Source organism: Dipodomys spectabilis, unplaced genomic scaffold (assembly GCF_019054845.1).
Source record: "Dipodomys spectabilis isolate Male_0828 unplaced genomic scaffold, ASM1905484v1 ptg000046l, whole genome shotgun sequence".
NCBI lineage: Eukaryota > Metazoa > Chordata > Mammalia > Rodentia > Heteromyidae > Dipodomys > Dipodomys spectabilis.
In genome coordinates this window covers 10,791,932-10,805,363 of record NW_024870723.1, presented here as the reverse complement: position 1 = coordinate 10,805,363, position 13,432 = coordinate 10,791,932, and the positions used below count along the sequence as shown (strand labels likewise).

Below are 13,432 nucleotides of genomic sequence, written 5' to 3'. Positions count from 1 at the left end.
TGGGATTTATTGGAAGTAGTCAATAGACAATGTTTGTGGGAAATACTTGATACCATGACAAATAGGGTTGTTGCAGTGGTTATTCAATATGAATTTGTCTGTCATCCAGTCTGGGAAACTATTCATTGTAAACACCATTGGGCCAGGCACAGAGTTTTGAGTCAGCTGTCATAGCTCAAATCAGCAAACATCCATGTAACTCTACTACTGGTATGAAGCATACTCACCATTAGTCCTTGGGATAATCTGACTTGGGGCTCATTTGCCTAGCATTTGTTCTTTCACCAAGAAGCTCACTTTTAGTACAGAGAAGGGAATATGTTCCCCTATAGGGCTCCCCCCTTAGACATTTGAAATACCAATGCTTCAAGGAGCCCACAAAGTTCCAAATTCTAATTCTGCCACCATCTAGCTGTGGGCTGGTAGAACAGATCCCTGCTTTGAACTTCAGTTTCTCACCTATACCTCACCTGACTCATGGAGTTGAGAGTTGAAGGACATAAGGCACAAAAAGTGCTAGCGAAAGCTAGCATGGTGTGGATCCAGCACCTTTTCTTCCCCACCTTGAGTGAAGTCAGGGATGCCAGTAAAATCTTTCATTGTCTATCACCTGCGCCCTGCTGGAAACAGTGAACCGAAACAAATCCAGCTGGCAGCATTTTCAGCATTGTGGCAGAGGCTCCCATAGAGTCATGGCAGCTGCCTTTGATACGGGAGGTTCATCTCAACGAAGTAGTATCTTAATATTGTCCTAGTTCTACTCATTTACATTCCAAACCTCCTTTGGCTCTTGGGTAGACCAAGCAGGCAATCATTATTATTTTGCAGAGGAGACCCTCAAAGCTTAAGGGAACCCAAGTGACTGTCCCAGAGCTGCACAGCAATCGAGGGTAGAGCTGGACTTGAACCTGGATTTGCTTGACTTTACCTGACCTTGGGGAATATCAGTTTACATGAACTTTTTTGTTGATGTTGATGTTGTTATTGGTCGTGGGGTTCGAACTCAGGGGCTCAGCACGGTCCCTGAGCTCTTTTGCTCAAGCTTAGCATTGTACCACATTGAGCCACAGCTTTACTTCCTATTTTCTGGTGGTTAATTGAAAGTAAGAGTCTCCCGGACTTTCCTGAATAGCTAGGATTACAGGTGTGAGCCACCGGAGCCCAGATCAGCCTCTTTTTTAAAAGGAGTGAGCTACAGGAGCTCTCCACCCCTTCTGACCTCTGCTCAGATCACAACCTCTAGGTAAAGTCTGTGTCTCTTTCCCAGATTTAGTGATGAAGGGGTGGAGGTGATTGAGCGGCTCATCTACCTCTACCACAAGTTCCATCAGCTAAAGGTCAGCAATGAGGAGTACGCGTGCATGAAAGCAATTAACTTCCTAAATCAAGGTGAGTGGCTGCGGGGTAGAGGACAGGGATTCTTGCTGTGTATTTTTTGGCAGTGAGCATTTACCCTCCTGTTTGACTCTCTCCTTCCCAGCAGGACGGTCACAGCATCTGCCACACCACACAACTCCAGGCTCCCTTGTCATCACTCTCCCCTTTAGAGTGCAAGGAATACTTTGGATTTTTTTTTTTTTTTTTTTGAAACCTAAATGCCACAATCTCTATAACTCATAAAGGAAGGAAAACTATTTGCTTTGTTTAGTCAGTTTTAATGCATTAAAACCCAGACACCAAGGACAGTACATGCGTCATTTAAAGTATGTACCAAGTTTGCCAGTGACTGAAGAGCAGAGTGACTGATGAAAGTGTTGGAGATAAGGTTCTGTGACAGGCCAGCAGTGACTCTGCCGCCCTGCAGGGAGAGTGGTGATGCACACAAACTTATACGTACATAGCAAGCCTGGGTTTTCATTAGAAGACTGCCAGATGTGATTTATGGGGCACATTACTAACAAAGTGGCACTTAGGTGCGGTTGGTTACCAGTATAGGATGGAGAATTGGTATTCTTCTCTCCAGAGTAGTGTGTGAGTGCCCTACATTCAGAGTGGAACTGGGCGATTCTGTATCCTATGCCACTGAAAGTGCTCTCTTCCCTGTGCTTATTTACAGTCCAGAGACTCTTGATCCCCTCCTCTGTGCCACTCTTCCCCACCGTCCCCCACTGGCCAGGCCCCTCCTCATTCTGCCTCTTCACCACTGGTGCATTCATCTCCCTTAGCTAAGCCCTGCGCTGGGCATTAAATGTACATGTTGAAAAAAAATGAGAGCCCAGGTCTTCCAAGAGGTACACACTGACAGTGCGTGGCACATTAACTGGGCTTCATGCTGCGGGACATCAGTAGCAGCCTCTTGCAGGAAGAGAATTTTGAGCTGGGCCTTAAGTATGATTTATATAGAAAATACTTTCACTCATGTCCAATATGTTAAAAGCATGTGAGTAGGTAAGTAGATAGAGGGCTACACAAAGACATCTTATGAAAAACAGGAGGCACAGAGGACATTGGAGATTGTGTGTGTGCGTGTGTGTGTGTGTGTGTGTGTGTGTGTGTGTGTGTGTGTGTGTTATATGAATGTGTAGTTATCAGCAAGGTTTCTTATTGGCTATAATGGGGAAATTGAAAAATATTGTAAAGGGTAAGGTTAGAAAGATTTGTTCTGCTTTTACTGGTGCCTTTTGTGCCATGTCCTAGACTTGTAGCTGGGTGTGAAGTTGAGAAAGATAGCCTAGTTCTTAAAGGGCTCAGTCTAGTGAGAAAACTTATGTTTTCTTCCGTTTTATTTCTCTCCTATGTTTAGAGCTTAATTTCTCCATATCAGGAATACAAAAGAGCCTGTGTTTAATAACACTTCATTGAAAGATGGACATCTTCGAGAAGCTGGTGTTTTTCACACCAAAAAGCCCCTCCCATCCCTGTTGTTGTTTTTACAGATATCAGGGGTCTGACCAGTGCTTCACAGCTGGAACAGTTGAACAAGCGATACTGGTACATTTGCCAGGATTTCACTGAATATAAATACACACATCAGCCAAACCGCTTTCCTGATCTCATGATGTGCTTACCTGAGATTCGATACATTGCAGGTAACATCCGGGTCCTAAACCTATGCTTCTCTTACATGGTAGAGGGAATGAGACAGTGTTTGCAGGATTCCTGGTCATTGCAGGCCCATCATCAACTGCATGAAACACTCAGAAAATTTGTTTTATAACGGGGGGGGGGGGGGTGTATTTTGTTTCTTGTACCAAGGTTTGAACTAGACAGCCACTCTACACTCTACCACTGAGCCACACTCCCAGCCCTTTTTTTTTTTTTTTTTGCTCTAGTGTTTTTTTGTTTTGTTTTGTGCCAGTCTGGGGCCTAGGTGCTATCCCTGAGCTATTGGGCTCAGGGCTAGCATTCTACCACTTGAGCCCAGGCTGACTGAACCTAGATCCTCAAATCTCAGCCTCCTGAGTAGCTAGGATTACAGGTGTGAGTCATGGCTGCCTGGCTTCTGTCATTAATTTTTTTATAATATTTTAAGCTTTTACCTCATATTTACTCCTACTGAGCTAGGATTAAAGGCATAAGCCCATGATACCTAGCCCATTAACTTGTTTGTTTTTGTTGGTCGTGAGGTCCGAACTCTGGGCCTGGACACTGTCCCTCAGCTCTTCAGCTCAAGGCTAGTGTTCTACCACTTGAACCACAGTGCCACTTCTGGCTTTTTTGCTTATGTGGTGCTAAGGAATCGAACGCAGGGCCTCTTGCGTGCAAGGCAAGTACTCTCCACTGGCCCCTTTTGTTTTTTGTTTTGTTTTTTGTTAGTAGGGTCTAGCCAACTTTTTTCCCAGGCTAGCCTCAAGCATTGACCCTCATATTTGAGTCTCCCAAGTAGCTGGAATTATAGGCGGGCACCACTACATTTGTCTTTGTTCTCTGGAAGAGAAGCTAACATTTCTTATGCCCCTCTTATGTGCAGGCCTTTTGGGGATTTATTATCATTCAGTCTCAGAATAATCTCTGTAAAGCTGGTGGCTGGTATAATTATGGCCATTCTATGGACAGAAAAACAGGCTCAGAGTATATGAAATTAACTTCATTTTCTGAAGTACATGATATATGAATTGCATTTCACTTGAAGAGAGAAGTTCATTTCATAGCGTTGTTCACAGGCTTTCAGGACTGGTGTCTTTAAACCTCTGTGTTGTGAGGTCCTATGCCACTTCTGAGGCTCTGGAGATTTAATAGGTCCATTTCAATGAAGAATCTTGGCTTTTACTTTGCTTCATATAGTAAAAAGTCCTGTTTGTAGTTGTTCCATGCTTGCCAAGGTGACTGCTAGACTGGAATTGTTGTGCAAAATTCACCAATACAGCTTTACAGGAAAAACTGTCATTCTGACAAGGGGATGTGAAATTGTTTCCTCTCTTTCTTGGGCCATAGAGCAGTATTGCTTAGGTGGGCCCAACCTGGCAGCACTTTCAAGTCACCTGGAAAGCTTTTGAAAAACATCAGTGTGTGGGTGGCAACTCCAAATAGTCTGATTATTTGGAATCAGTCTTTGTTAATTGTTCCCTGGACTCTCAGGAGCTGACAGGGAAAAGAGCCTATAAAACTCCTTTATCCCTGAGTATCTCAGATTTATTTGTCTCTATGACTCCTCCCCTTTCTTCTTCAGTACTTTTGGAAAGCAGTGCTTTACAGAAAGCTAGTTACATTCGTTATGAGTCTCGTATGGTATTTTAGCTTAACTGTAAAAGAGCTTGGCAGGATGACCATTCACATTCCCTGTCTATAAAATGGGAGCAAAAAGTAATATCAACCAGTCGCCAGTGGCTCACGCCCGTAATCCTAGCTACTCAGGAAGCTGAGATCTGAGGATCGTGGTTCAAAGCCAGCCCGGGCAGAAAAGTCTGTGAGACTCTTATCTCCAGTAAACCACTAGAAAACCAGAAGTGGCGCTGTGGCTCAAGCAGTAGAGTGCTCGCCTTGAGCTGAAGAGCACAGGGACAGCGCCCAAGCCCAGTGTTCAAGCCCCACAACCGACCCCCAAAAAAAAAAAAGTAATTATCAGGGAGAACTAGGAAAAATTAAATAATCCCCAGCATCGAGTAAGAGTTGTAGATACTAGTGCATAGCTCCGTCATTAGTCTCCTGAGAGCACAGGAGCAGCATCAGGACATCATTAAGCCCTCATCTCACCCCGACCGTGTTCCTGGCTTGTCCCTGCCTCATCTCACCCCGACCGTGTTCCTGGCTTGTCGCTGCCTCATCTCACCCCGACCGTGTTCCTGGCTTGTCCCTGCCCCAATCTCTCAAGATGTTCTCCCTTCACAGGTCCAAGTAGAAGCCGGTTCACCCTCCACTAGTGGCCACTGCTCACTCTCCTCCCTTTTTTCCAGGAAAGATGGTGAATGTGCCCTTGGAGCAGCTGCCCCTCCTCTTTAAAGTGGTGCTGCACTCCTGCAAGACAAATGTGGTCAAGGAATGACCTGCCCTGCACCCGCCTCAGGCTACCCACAGGGGCTTGGGTAGGCAGGACAGGCTCTAGAGAAGAGAGCCAGAGAGACCAAGATGGATGCCATGGAGTCCTGCCTCCATAGCAAGAAGAGTTTTTGTTTGTTTGTTTGTTTAACCTCATTTTTCTATATATTTATTTCACGACAGAGTTGAATGTATGGCCTTCAACATGATGCACATGCTTTTGTGTGAATGCAGCAGATGCATTTCCTTGCAGTTTACAGAATGTGAAGATGTTTAATGTTACAGTGTTGTCATTGTTTAGAGATAGTTCTTTTGTATTTTGAGGGAGAGTGTGGAACGAGCTGAGATGACTATTTCCATGATGTTGACAAAGACGACTACCTCAATGGAAGCGGGGGTGTGACCATCCCTATTTCTTCCACATTTTCTCAGCAGACATACACTTGTCTGTCAGAGAGCAACTGCCTTTTTCTAGACTTGTCAGGTGAAAGTATACCAAAGGGGCAAAGTGGTGGGGGGGTGAGCAAGGCATTTGGAACAGGGCCAGAGATAGGGGCTAGCCATCCTTCTTCCTTGGAAAGCATGAAAGTTGAGAGTAGGACTCAGTGGCCAAATCTAAGGCAGATATACTTGCACTCAAAGAGTCTTAAAAGCAGAGGCTCTCTATTTCCCACCACTGCCAGTAGTCAGTCAGTCTGTAGGTCTTGCCTACAGCTCCCTTAGGACCCACACCTACCTAATTTCTTTACATAGATTTACTAAGCCCTACCTTCTACAGACCCCTTCCCTCTCTCTCACAAATTTTCCTTTCTTTCAGCTCTTAGATAAACCAAGCAGATAGCCATGTTTTGAGTCTTGGTACCTACTACTGATCTATTCTCCTTTATTCTCCTTTTCACTTGGTAGAGGGACAAAGGCAAGGAGTATTTAATAAATACCCTTTGGAATTCCCTGTTTCTCTCCTAGAGCTGTACTGAAACTACCGTCTCCTTTTTTAAGTGGAAAGGGCACATCTGCTGACCAGAGATTTTATTCCTCAGTTCTCTTCCAAGTCCTCATCTTTCCAAAGTAAGATTGAGTTTGCCAGGACCCCAGGAGAGACAGCCCAAGGCTCGGAGTAGCCCAGCTACCCCCCTTTGAGTGTCATCAGTGGCCTGGCATGCCGAGATCCGGAGGACTGGAACAGAAGCCCCTGAAAGGGAAGGGAGCTTTAAACTACCTCATGTTCCTAAGGGTCGGGCCAGCTGCCATTCTAGATATGGCCTGGACCCTTGTTCTGTCACTACCTGCTCCACCTAGTCCCTCAAGTGTTCCCACTCCTCTTGGTTTTGCCAGGGCTGCCCCAGGTTTGTCTTGGAGCTAATTCAGGTGCTTTTCCCTTCTCTGCCTTAATACAGCAGTGGCTCCAGTTCACACCCTTCTGCGGCTAGTGGCCCAGACATCCTCAGCGGAGGGCAGCCCTTGCTGGCTGGAGGGTTCCAGGGCTACTTCCTTCAGCCTTTTTGGCCAAAGGCTTTTGCCGTCCCCCAGCTCAACATAGTAAACCTGCCCAGGGGGCTACCACATCTTTGTGCAGACTGGGTAGTCTGTGTTGTGTAATTTTTTTTCTTTTTGGTGAAATGTTACGGGTACCAGCAAAGTGATGATTTTGTCCCTTGATGGATATAAAACTCAGAGTGTTAATTCTCATTGCCATTCCCCAACTGCTCTGAGAAAGAGAGACCTGTTCCTCAGGTAATAGCATGTTTTTCATGTCAGTGGAAGAGAGAGAGAGAGAAAGGGAGTGTGTGTGTGTGTGTGTGTGTGTGTGTGTGTGTGTGTGTGTGTGTGTCTTTTAAGTTCACATTATTTTTCTTGTTCGCTTGAATTTTTTATTTAACCAACTAGATCACATTCTTTGGCTACAGGTCAGATTCTGAGCTGCTTTCCTTCAGATCTAGGAGGCGACACATACCAGAGACCCTTTCTCTAAGACGGCTCCTTGTGTACAGCCTCTTTCTTTGCTTAGACCTCCATCTGTCAAATTATTGTTTTTCGAAATTGCTTTTCACATTAGCATTTTACCCGTTGTGTTTGGATGTTAAAGGAATTGCTCTCTGATGAGGCAGGAACGTGTCTCTGTGATAATGTAGTATTAAACAGAGCAAGTTGTTAATTTGTGGAGTGGGGGAAAGGTTCTGCAAGTTGCCATTGTACAAATCCATTTTTACAAATGTTTGCAGCGGATTCCACAGAACAAAGAGCCCATTCATTGCCGACAGCCCTGCAGAATCTCTGAGCCAAGTAGTTGTGTGTTCCAAGCCAGAGCCTGACCTGTGGACCGCCTTTAATGTCTTCTGCACCCAGTCCTCTCATGACGTGGGCTTCTTTTAAACAGGGTAAAGTGAATGTGTTGCATTGCAAACTCAGGTATGATGATGAGAAGGTGGGAGTATAGCTAGCAGTGTGGAGACCTTAGGTCAGCCACCAGATGCATTTGTGGATTTGGTTTGAAGGACACAGAGGAAGGTTGGAGGGAGAGGTTTGGTATGTTTGGTTGTTTTTTTGTTTTGTTTTGTTTTGTTTTTTTGCCTTCCCATAATGTTTGGCTAACAGGCAGTCTTTTTGCTAGTGGAAGAAGAAAAAAGTTGTGTGTATTGTCTTTAATTCTTCTCCCTTCTGTCCTCCTTCTGATCCCAACACTCAGTGTGTGAATTTTCCACCATAAAAAATATCTCTGAAAGTCGTGCGGAAAGGAGAGTCTCACCTCCGTGTACTACTTCAAGGCATGCAGGCTTTCCCCTTCCTTCCTTTTGAACATTTTCTTGACCTAAGATAAAACTTTGCCATCTTGGAGCTTCATCTGGAATTCAGGCTCCCTTTGTAGACTTTCAGAGCCCTTTGCAAGGCTTGGTGGTCCTGCCCTTAGTCCAGAGCAATTCCTTAGAGCTATCTCAAAGCACTCCATTTGGCTCAGCGGATGGGCAGTCCCCATGCCCAGCCTGTAAATGAGGTGAGCAGGCCTCTAGGGGTAGAACTAGAGCTGGGGGGCAGAGGAGAGCAGAGATCTCCAGGGTGTCGCTCCTCACCCACCTGCCGCTGACTTGCCCCACTTCTCAAGGGAGAGAGTACCTGCGGCAGGTAAGGTCACCAGTCCATGGATCCCTGGCCTGCCGGGCTAGTGCCTTCTCTGCTACCTATAACCTGCGCTCCTGAGTTCTTGATTTCTTAGCAAGTGGGATGCTAGAGCTAGGCAGCAGCTGCACTAGGACCAGTGTTGGCGGGAAGAAAGGAGCCCTGGTCTCCCCGCAGGGCAGGCAGCTAAGCAGTGGTTCCAAGTCTTTAGCTTTGGGCCCTTGGTCTATTCTATGTGGGTTTTTGTTTTGTTTTTTGTTTTGGGTTTTTGGGGGTTTTTTTGTTTTGGTTTATTTTTTTTCTTAAATTTTTGCAATTCTTTTAAGAAATGCAGTCTTTCAAACCAATCCTATTAAACTTTGGGTTTGTTTTTCTTACTGATTTTTTTAAAAACTAAAAAAAATAAAAATAAAAAAGGCAAACTAAGAAAACAAAAAAAGAAAAAAGAATAGAAAAATGGAACAAAAAGAACCATGACTCTTCTCCCCCACCTCGGTGCACAAGAACTCCCCACACACCCCTCTGCCTCTGCCCGCCACCATCCTCCCTCTTCCCTCAGCTGGAAACATCCACGCTGGTGTCTGTGAAATGACGTTTTATCTGTGTCTCAGGATGAAAAGCGGCAATCGTCTTACCAGGTGCTGGGTAGAAGCTGGTCAGCCTTGAGGCCAGTGTGTTTCCTGGGGCCACAGCTCAGGGATGTGTATTTAATTACAGGGTCCCCAGAAACCCACCTCTTGGCTGTCATAAGCAACATCTTTTCTGGGCTCAGGAGCCAGGCCTGGGCTGTTTCCTCAGAGGCAGGAGCCCAGGAGTTTGCTGAGTTTGGGAGCAAGTCGGGGCTGCCTCTCTGGGCAGGCCAGGGCTCCGAGCCATGGTAGCCCTGCCTCTCTACCTACAAGAAGCTGTCTCGGCCCTCCAGGGTATCTCATCCCTAAACAGGCCAGAGCTTGCTCAGGGACCAACTGTAGGCTCGAAAAAAGCCGAGGACAGCCAGAGCTTGCTCCGAGTCCAAGACAAATGTGCTGCTGGTGGAGGCCAGTCCTTCACGCTGTGGAGCCAGCCCTGTGGCCACAGGGTCTGCTTTGCCCTTTGGTGACCATTGCTTTCTTTGCTGAAATGTCTTGTAATAAGTGATGTTGTTGACTCAGATTTCCATGGGGGAAAAAAACTACCTCTTGAGTGACATCCTGGTCGATTCCTCGCTGAGGAATCCTGTGGGAAAAGAATCATGTAGCTCCCGCGCTGTTTACATGTTTCTGTCGGGAAAGAAGCCCCGCCTGCCCTGGGCTGTTGGTGATTTTGTCTGTGTTGCCATCGCAGAGCCGCGATAGGGGCTCTCTGGCCGCATTGTAATGTCTGGGCTGTGTGAGGAGCCCTTCCCACCTGGGGCGAGCCACCACCTCCACGAGGCCTCTGTCCCCTTCCTGTGCTCCAGACATAGCAAGCGCCACTTCCCACAAGTACCAGCCTCGGGCTCCGGTGGCACCTCCACCCACAGGCCTTCATAGGAATCGAGCAAGCAGGATGTCTCTGAGCCCTTGTTCCCAAAGGGCCACCAGCCACCAGCCCTGCATGACTGAGTGACAGTTGGCAGGCTCTGCAGGCTGCTCAGGCCCTCTGCTACCTCCCACACCTGCCTGCTGGCAGGGGTGGGCCCCGTCCTGTGAACTGACTACCTGTGGAATGTGACCAATTAGTGTGAAATGCATGTTTAGCAAGTGTTAGGTACTGTATTTGAACCAATAAATGTGAATCCTGCACATGGTATCTGTGATCTGTCTGTGACATGTGTCTGGGGCCCATGGGCTGGGATGGGGCAGGGTGTTCAGAGGCGGGAATCTTACTCCATCCTTGCCACTGAGGGCCTGGCATAGGGTAATCTGGGCACCGCTAGAACCAGTGGACCAGCACTGACAAGCACCTGCTCTGTGGGCCAGGCACTGAATTGGGACTTTCCACAAACCCAGACATGCTTAAAAGAAATGAAGCCTGCCAGCCAGAAAGTGACACAACTAGAGGGAGTTGCGGGAGGCCTTTGCAGGGCAGTGAGAAGAAGTGATTCGGCATTAAGGGCAGGGAGAGCCTGCTTCCCCAGTATAACAAAGGACTGGCATCACAGGAGTGGTGGAGAACAGGAGGCATTAGCACGAGTAAAAGCTGGGAAAGCAGTTGGGGTCCTTGAGTGCCACATGAAGGAATACAGAAAGCCATCTGCTTGGATCTCAGCTGCATCGGTGGCAGCAGTGCACTGTTGGCTGACCTGCTGTACATGCTCTGGTCTAGATTAACACCTGCCTCTTCAGAAAACACATGAGGTCTCATAATAGCTTTTGTCTTTCCTTCAGACGTGGGGCTTGAACTCGGCCTGGGCACTGTCCCTGAGCTCTTTTGCTCAAGGTTAGTGCTCTACCACTCTGAGCCACAGGACTTCCGGTTTTCTGGTGGGTAATTAAGGCCTCATGGACTTTCCTGCCCAGGCTGGCTTCAAACTGTGATCCTTAGATCTCAGCCTCCTGAGTAGCTAGGATTACAAGCGTGACCCACCACCACCCGGCTTAATAGCTTTTCTAGAGCTAACTAAACAGTGGCCCTTGAGAAGTCAAATACATAGCCAGATTCACACAGGAAGTGTCAGAGTCGGGCCTTGAACTCAGATCTGCCCAGTGCACAAGTAATCCCACACATGCACTCAAAGGAATGGCAGTCTGGCTTCAGGGCTGTATGGAGGCAGTGGGGGAGAGCAGGAGGCTTCTCAGTCCTGGAAGATAAAAGCCAGGGAGACTCCTTTGCCTATTAAATCCTTTTGCATGAAATGAGGAGCACCCAGCTGCCTTCCCGTGACTCTGCCGGCGGCACAAGGGACCAGAGAGCCCTTGAGGCTTGAAAGAGGTGGATGGAAACAAAAGCACAGCAACAGAAGGAGGCAACAGACTTGTCTTCACAGCCCGCAGAGGGATCAGCCACACAGGTGTGGGGAGCGCAAGGGCAGGCATCCGCAACAACCTCACGCGGTGTGGGCCATGGTGAGAGCAAACAGGCTCTGGGAACTCAAGCAATTTGCCTAAGATGGCACAGGCAAATGGCCTATCTGATACCAAAGTTATAACAGCTTCCTCTCTGCCCGGCCTTAGCTGTTCACTCCTGCTGAATGTGAATGTTTGGGAGTTTGTAACAAAGCTAAGCAGTGGCCTGTAGTTGAACCTTCCTTTTTTTTTTTCTTTTTTGCTTTTGTAAAGCAACCCTGGCCCAGCAATAGTGGCCCAGGCCTGTAGTCCTAGCTATTCAGAATGCTGAGAAGATCTGGGGTGTCAAAGTCCATGAGACTTTGTGTGTGATAGAGGGGTGTTTATTGTGGGGCTTGAACTCAGGGCCTGCACACTATCCCTGAACTCTTGCTCAAGGCTAATCCTCTACTACTTTGAGCCACAGTGCCACTTCCTCTGTGAGAATCTTTATCTCCAATGAACTTCCAAAAAGCCAGAAGTGGAGCTGCGGCTCAAATGGTTGAACTCAGGGACAGTGAGCAAAAGAGCTCAGGGACAGTGCATAGGCCATGAGTTCAAAGCCCAGGACTGGCATAGACATATAGAAGCATACGACAACGAAATGGTGGCTCAGTGGTAGAGTGCTTGCCTTGCATGCATGAGGCCCTGGGTTCGATTCCTTAGTACCACATAAACAGAAAAAGGTGGAAGTGGTACTGTGGCTCAAGTGGTAGAGTGCTAGCCTTGAGCTGAGCCCCATGACTAACCAAAAAAAAAAAAAAAGAGATTGTATAAACAGTGGATCAACAGACCCATCTCAGTTGGGCTAAAAAAGCAGTGTCATTCCAAACAGACCCAAATGTATCATATAGACACAAGTCTTACATGGTTTCCCAAAACATTCAGATGGTGGGTGGTAGCCTCATTGAAAAAGCCATGAGAAAAGCAGTCTTTAAGAAACACCGCAGGGCTGGGAAGGCGGCTCAGTGGTAGAGCGCTTGCCTTGCATGCATGAGGCCCTGGGTTCGATTCCTCAGCACCACATAAGAAAAAAGCCGGAAGTGGTGCTGTGGCTCAAGTGGTAGAGCACTAGCCTTGAGCTGAAGAGCTGAGGGACAGCGCCCAGGCCCAGAGTTCAGGCCCCACGACCGGACCCAAAAAACAACAACAACAACAACACTGCAGTGGGCTGGGAAGGTGGCTCAGTGGTAGAGCACTTGCCTTGCATGCTCCAGGCCCTGGGTTTGATTCCTCAGCACTAAATAAGCAAAAAGAAAAAAGCCGGAAGTGGCGCTGTGGCTCAAGTGGTAGAGTGCTAGCCTTGAGCTGAAGAGCTGAGGGACAGCGCTCAAGCCCCACGACCAGACCCCCCCAAAAAAAAAAAACACTGGAGTTTTCCTCCCAGCCTTCTTGAACATATTAGATACTCAGAAACCCCTATCTGAAAACTTTTGTTCAGCCTGGCCAGGCTCTACTGAAGTAGCATTGGGACACTGGGTGATTCTTCCTGTTCATATTCTGCTGGGACATTATTCCAAGTTTACAAATGGTTACTTAAATAACTGACATGCTTTTCGGTTTCCTGGAGTGACAGGCAAACATCTGAAATGAAAGAATAGAGGAAGGCTGGAGGCTGTGGCTCAATGAGTACTTAGGTGAGGATCTGGGTTCAATCCCTAGCAGCAAAATATAATTAGGCCCTGTGGAAACCTAAAGATTAGATTACTAATTCTCCAGAGCCTATAATGATCCCATTTTGCAGTTAAGAAAACCCACAGCCTCTGTATATTGCTTTATAATAATAAGCTGGGCACTGGTGGCTCATACCTAGTTAGTAATCCTAACTACTCAGGAGGCTGGGATCTGAGGATCACAGTTCAAAATTAGCCCAGGCAGGAAAGTTTGTGAGACTCATA

At 47.2% G+C, this 13,432-nt stretch overlaps 1 protein-coding gene across 1 annotated transcript in view; it reads left to right on the top strand.

The window, feature by feature from the left end:
* The window catches only part of Nr6a1 (nuclear receptor subfamily 6 group A member 1), a gene marked incomplete at its 5' end in the record, with an annotated part of 35,816 nt that extends 25,536 nt beyond the window's left edge, over positions 1–10,280 (top strand). The window contains 3 exons of the mRNA XM_042678767.1: positions 1,268–1,389; positions 2,877–3,029; positions 5,334–10,280. Of these exons, the coding sequence (XP_042534701.1) occupies positions 1,268–1,389; positions 2,877–3,029; positions 5,334–5,422 (364 nt within the window). The remainder of the gene's footprint in view (positions 1–1,267; positions 1,390–2,876; positions 3,030–5,333) is intronic.
* Positions 10,281–13,432: the final 3,152 nt, after the last annotated feature.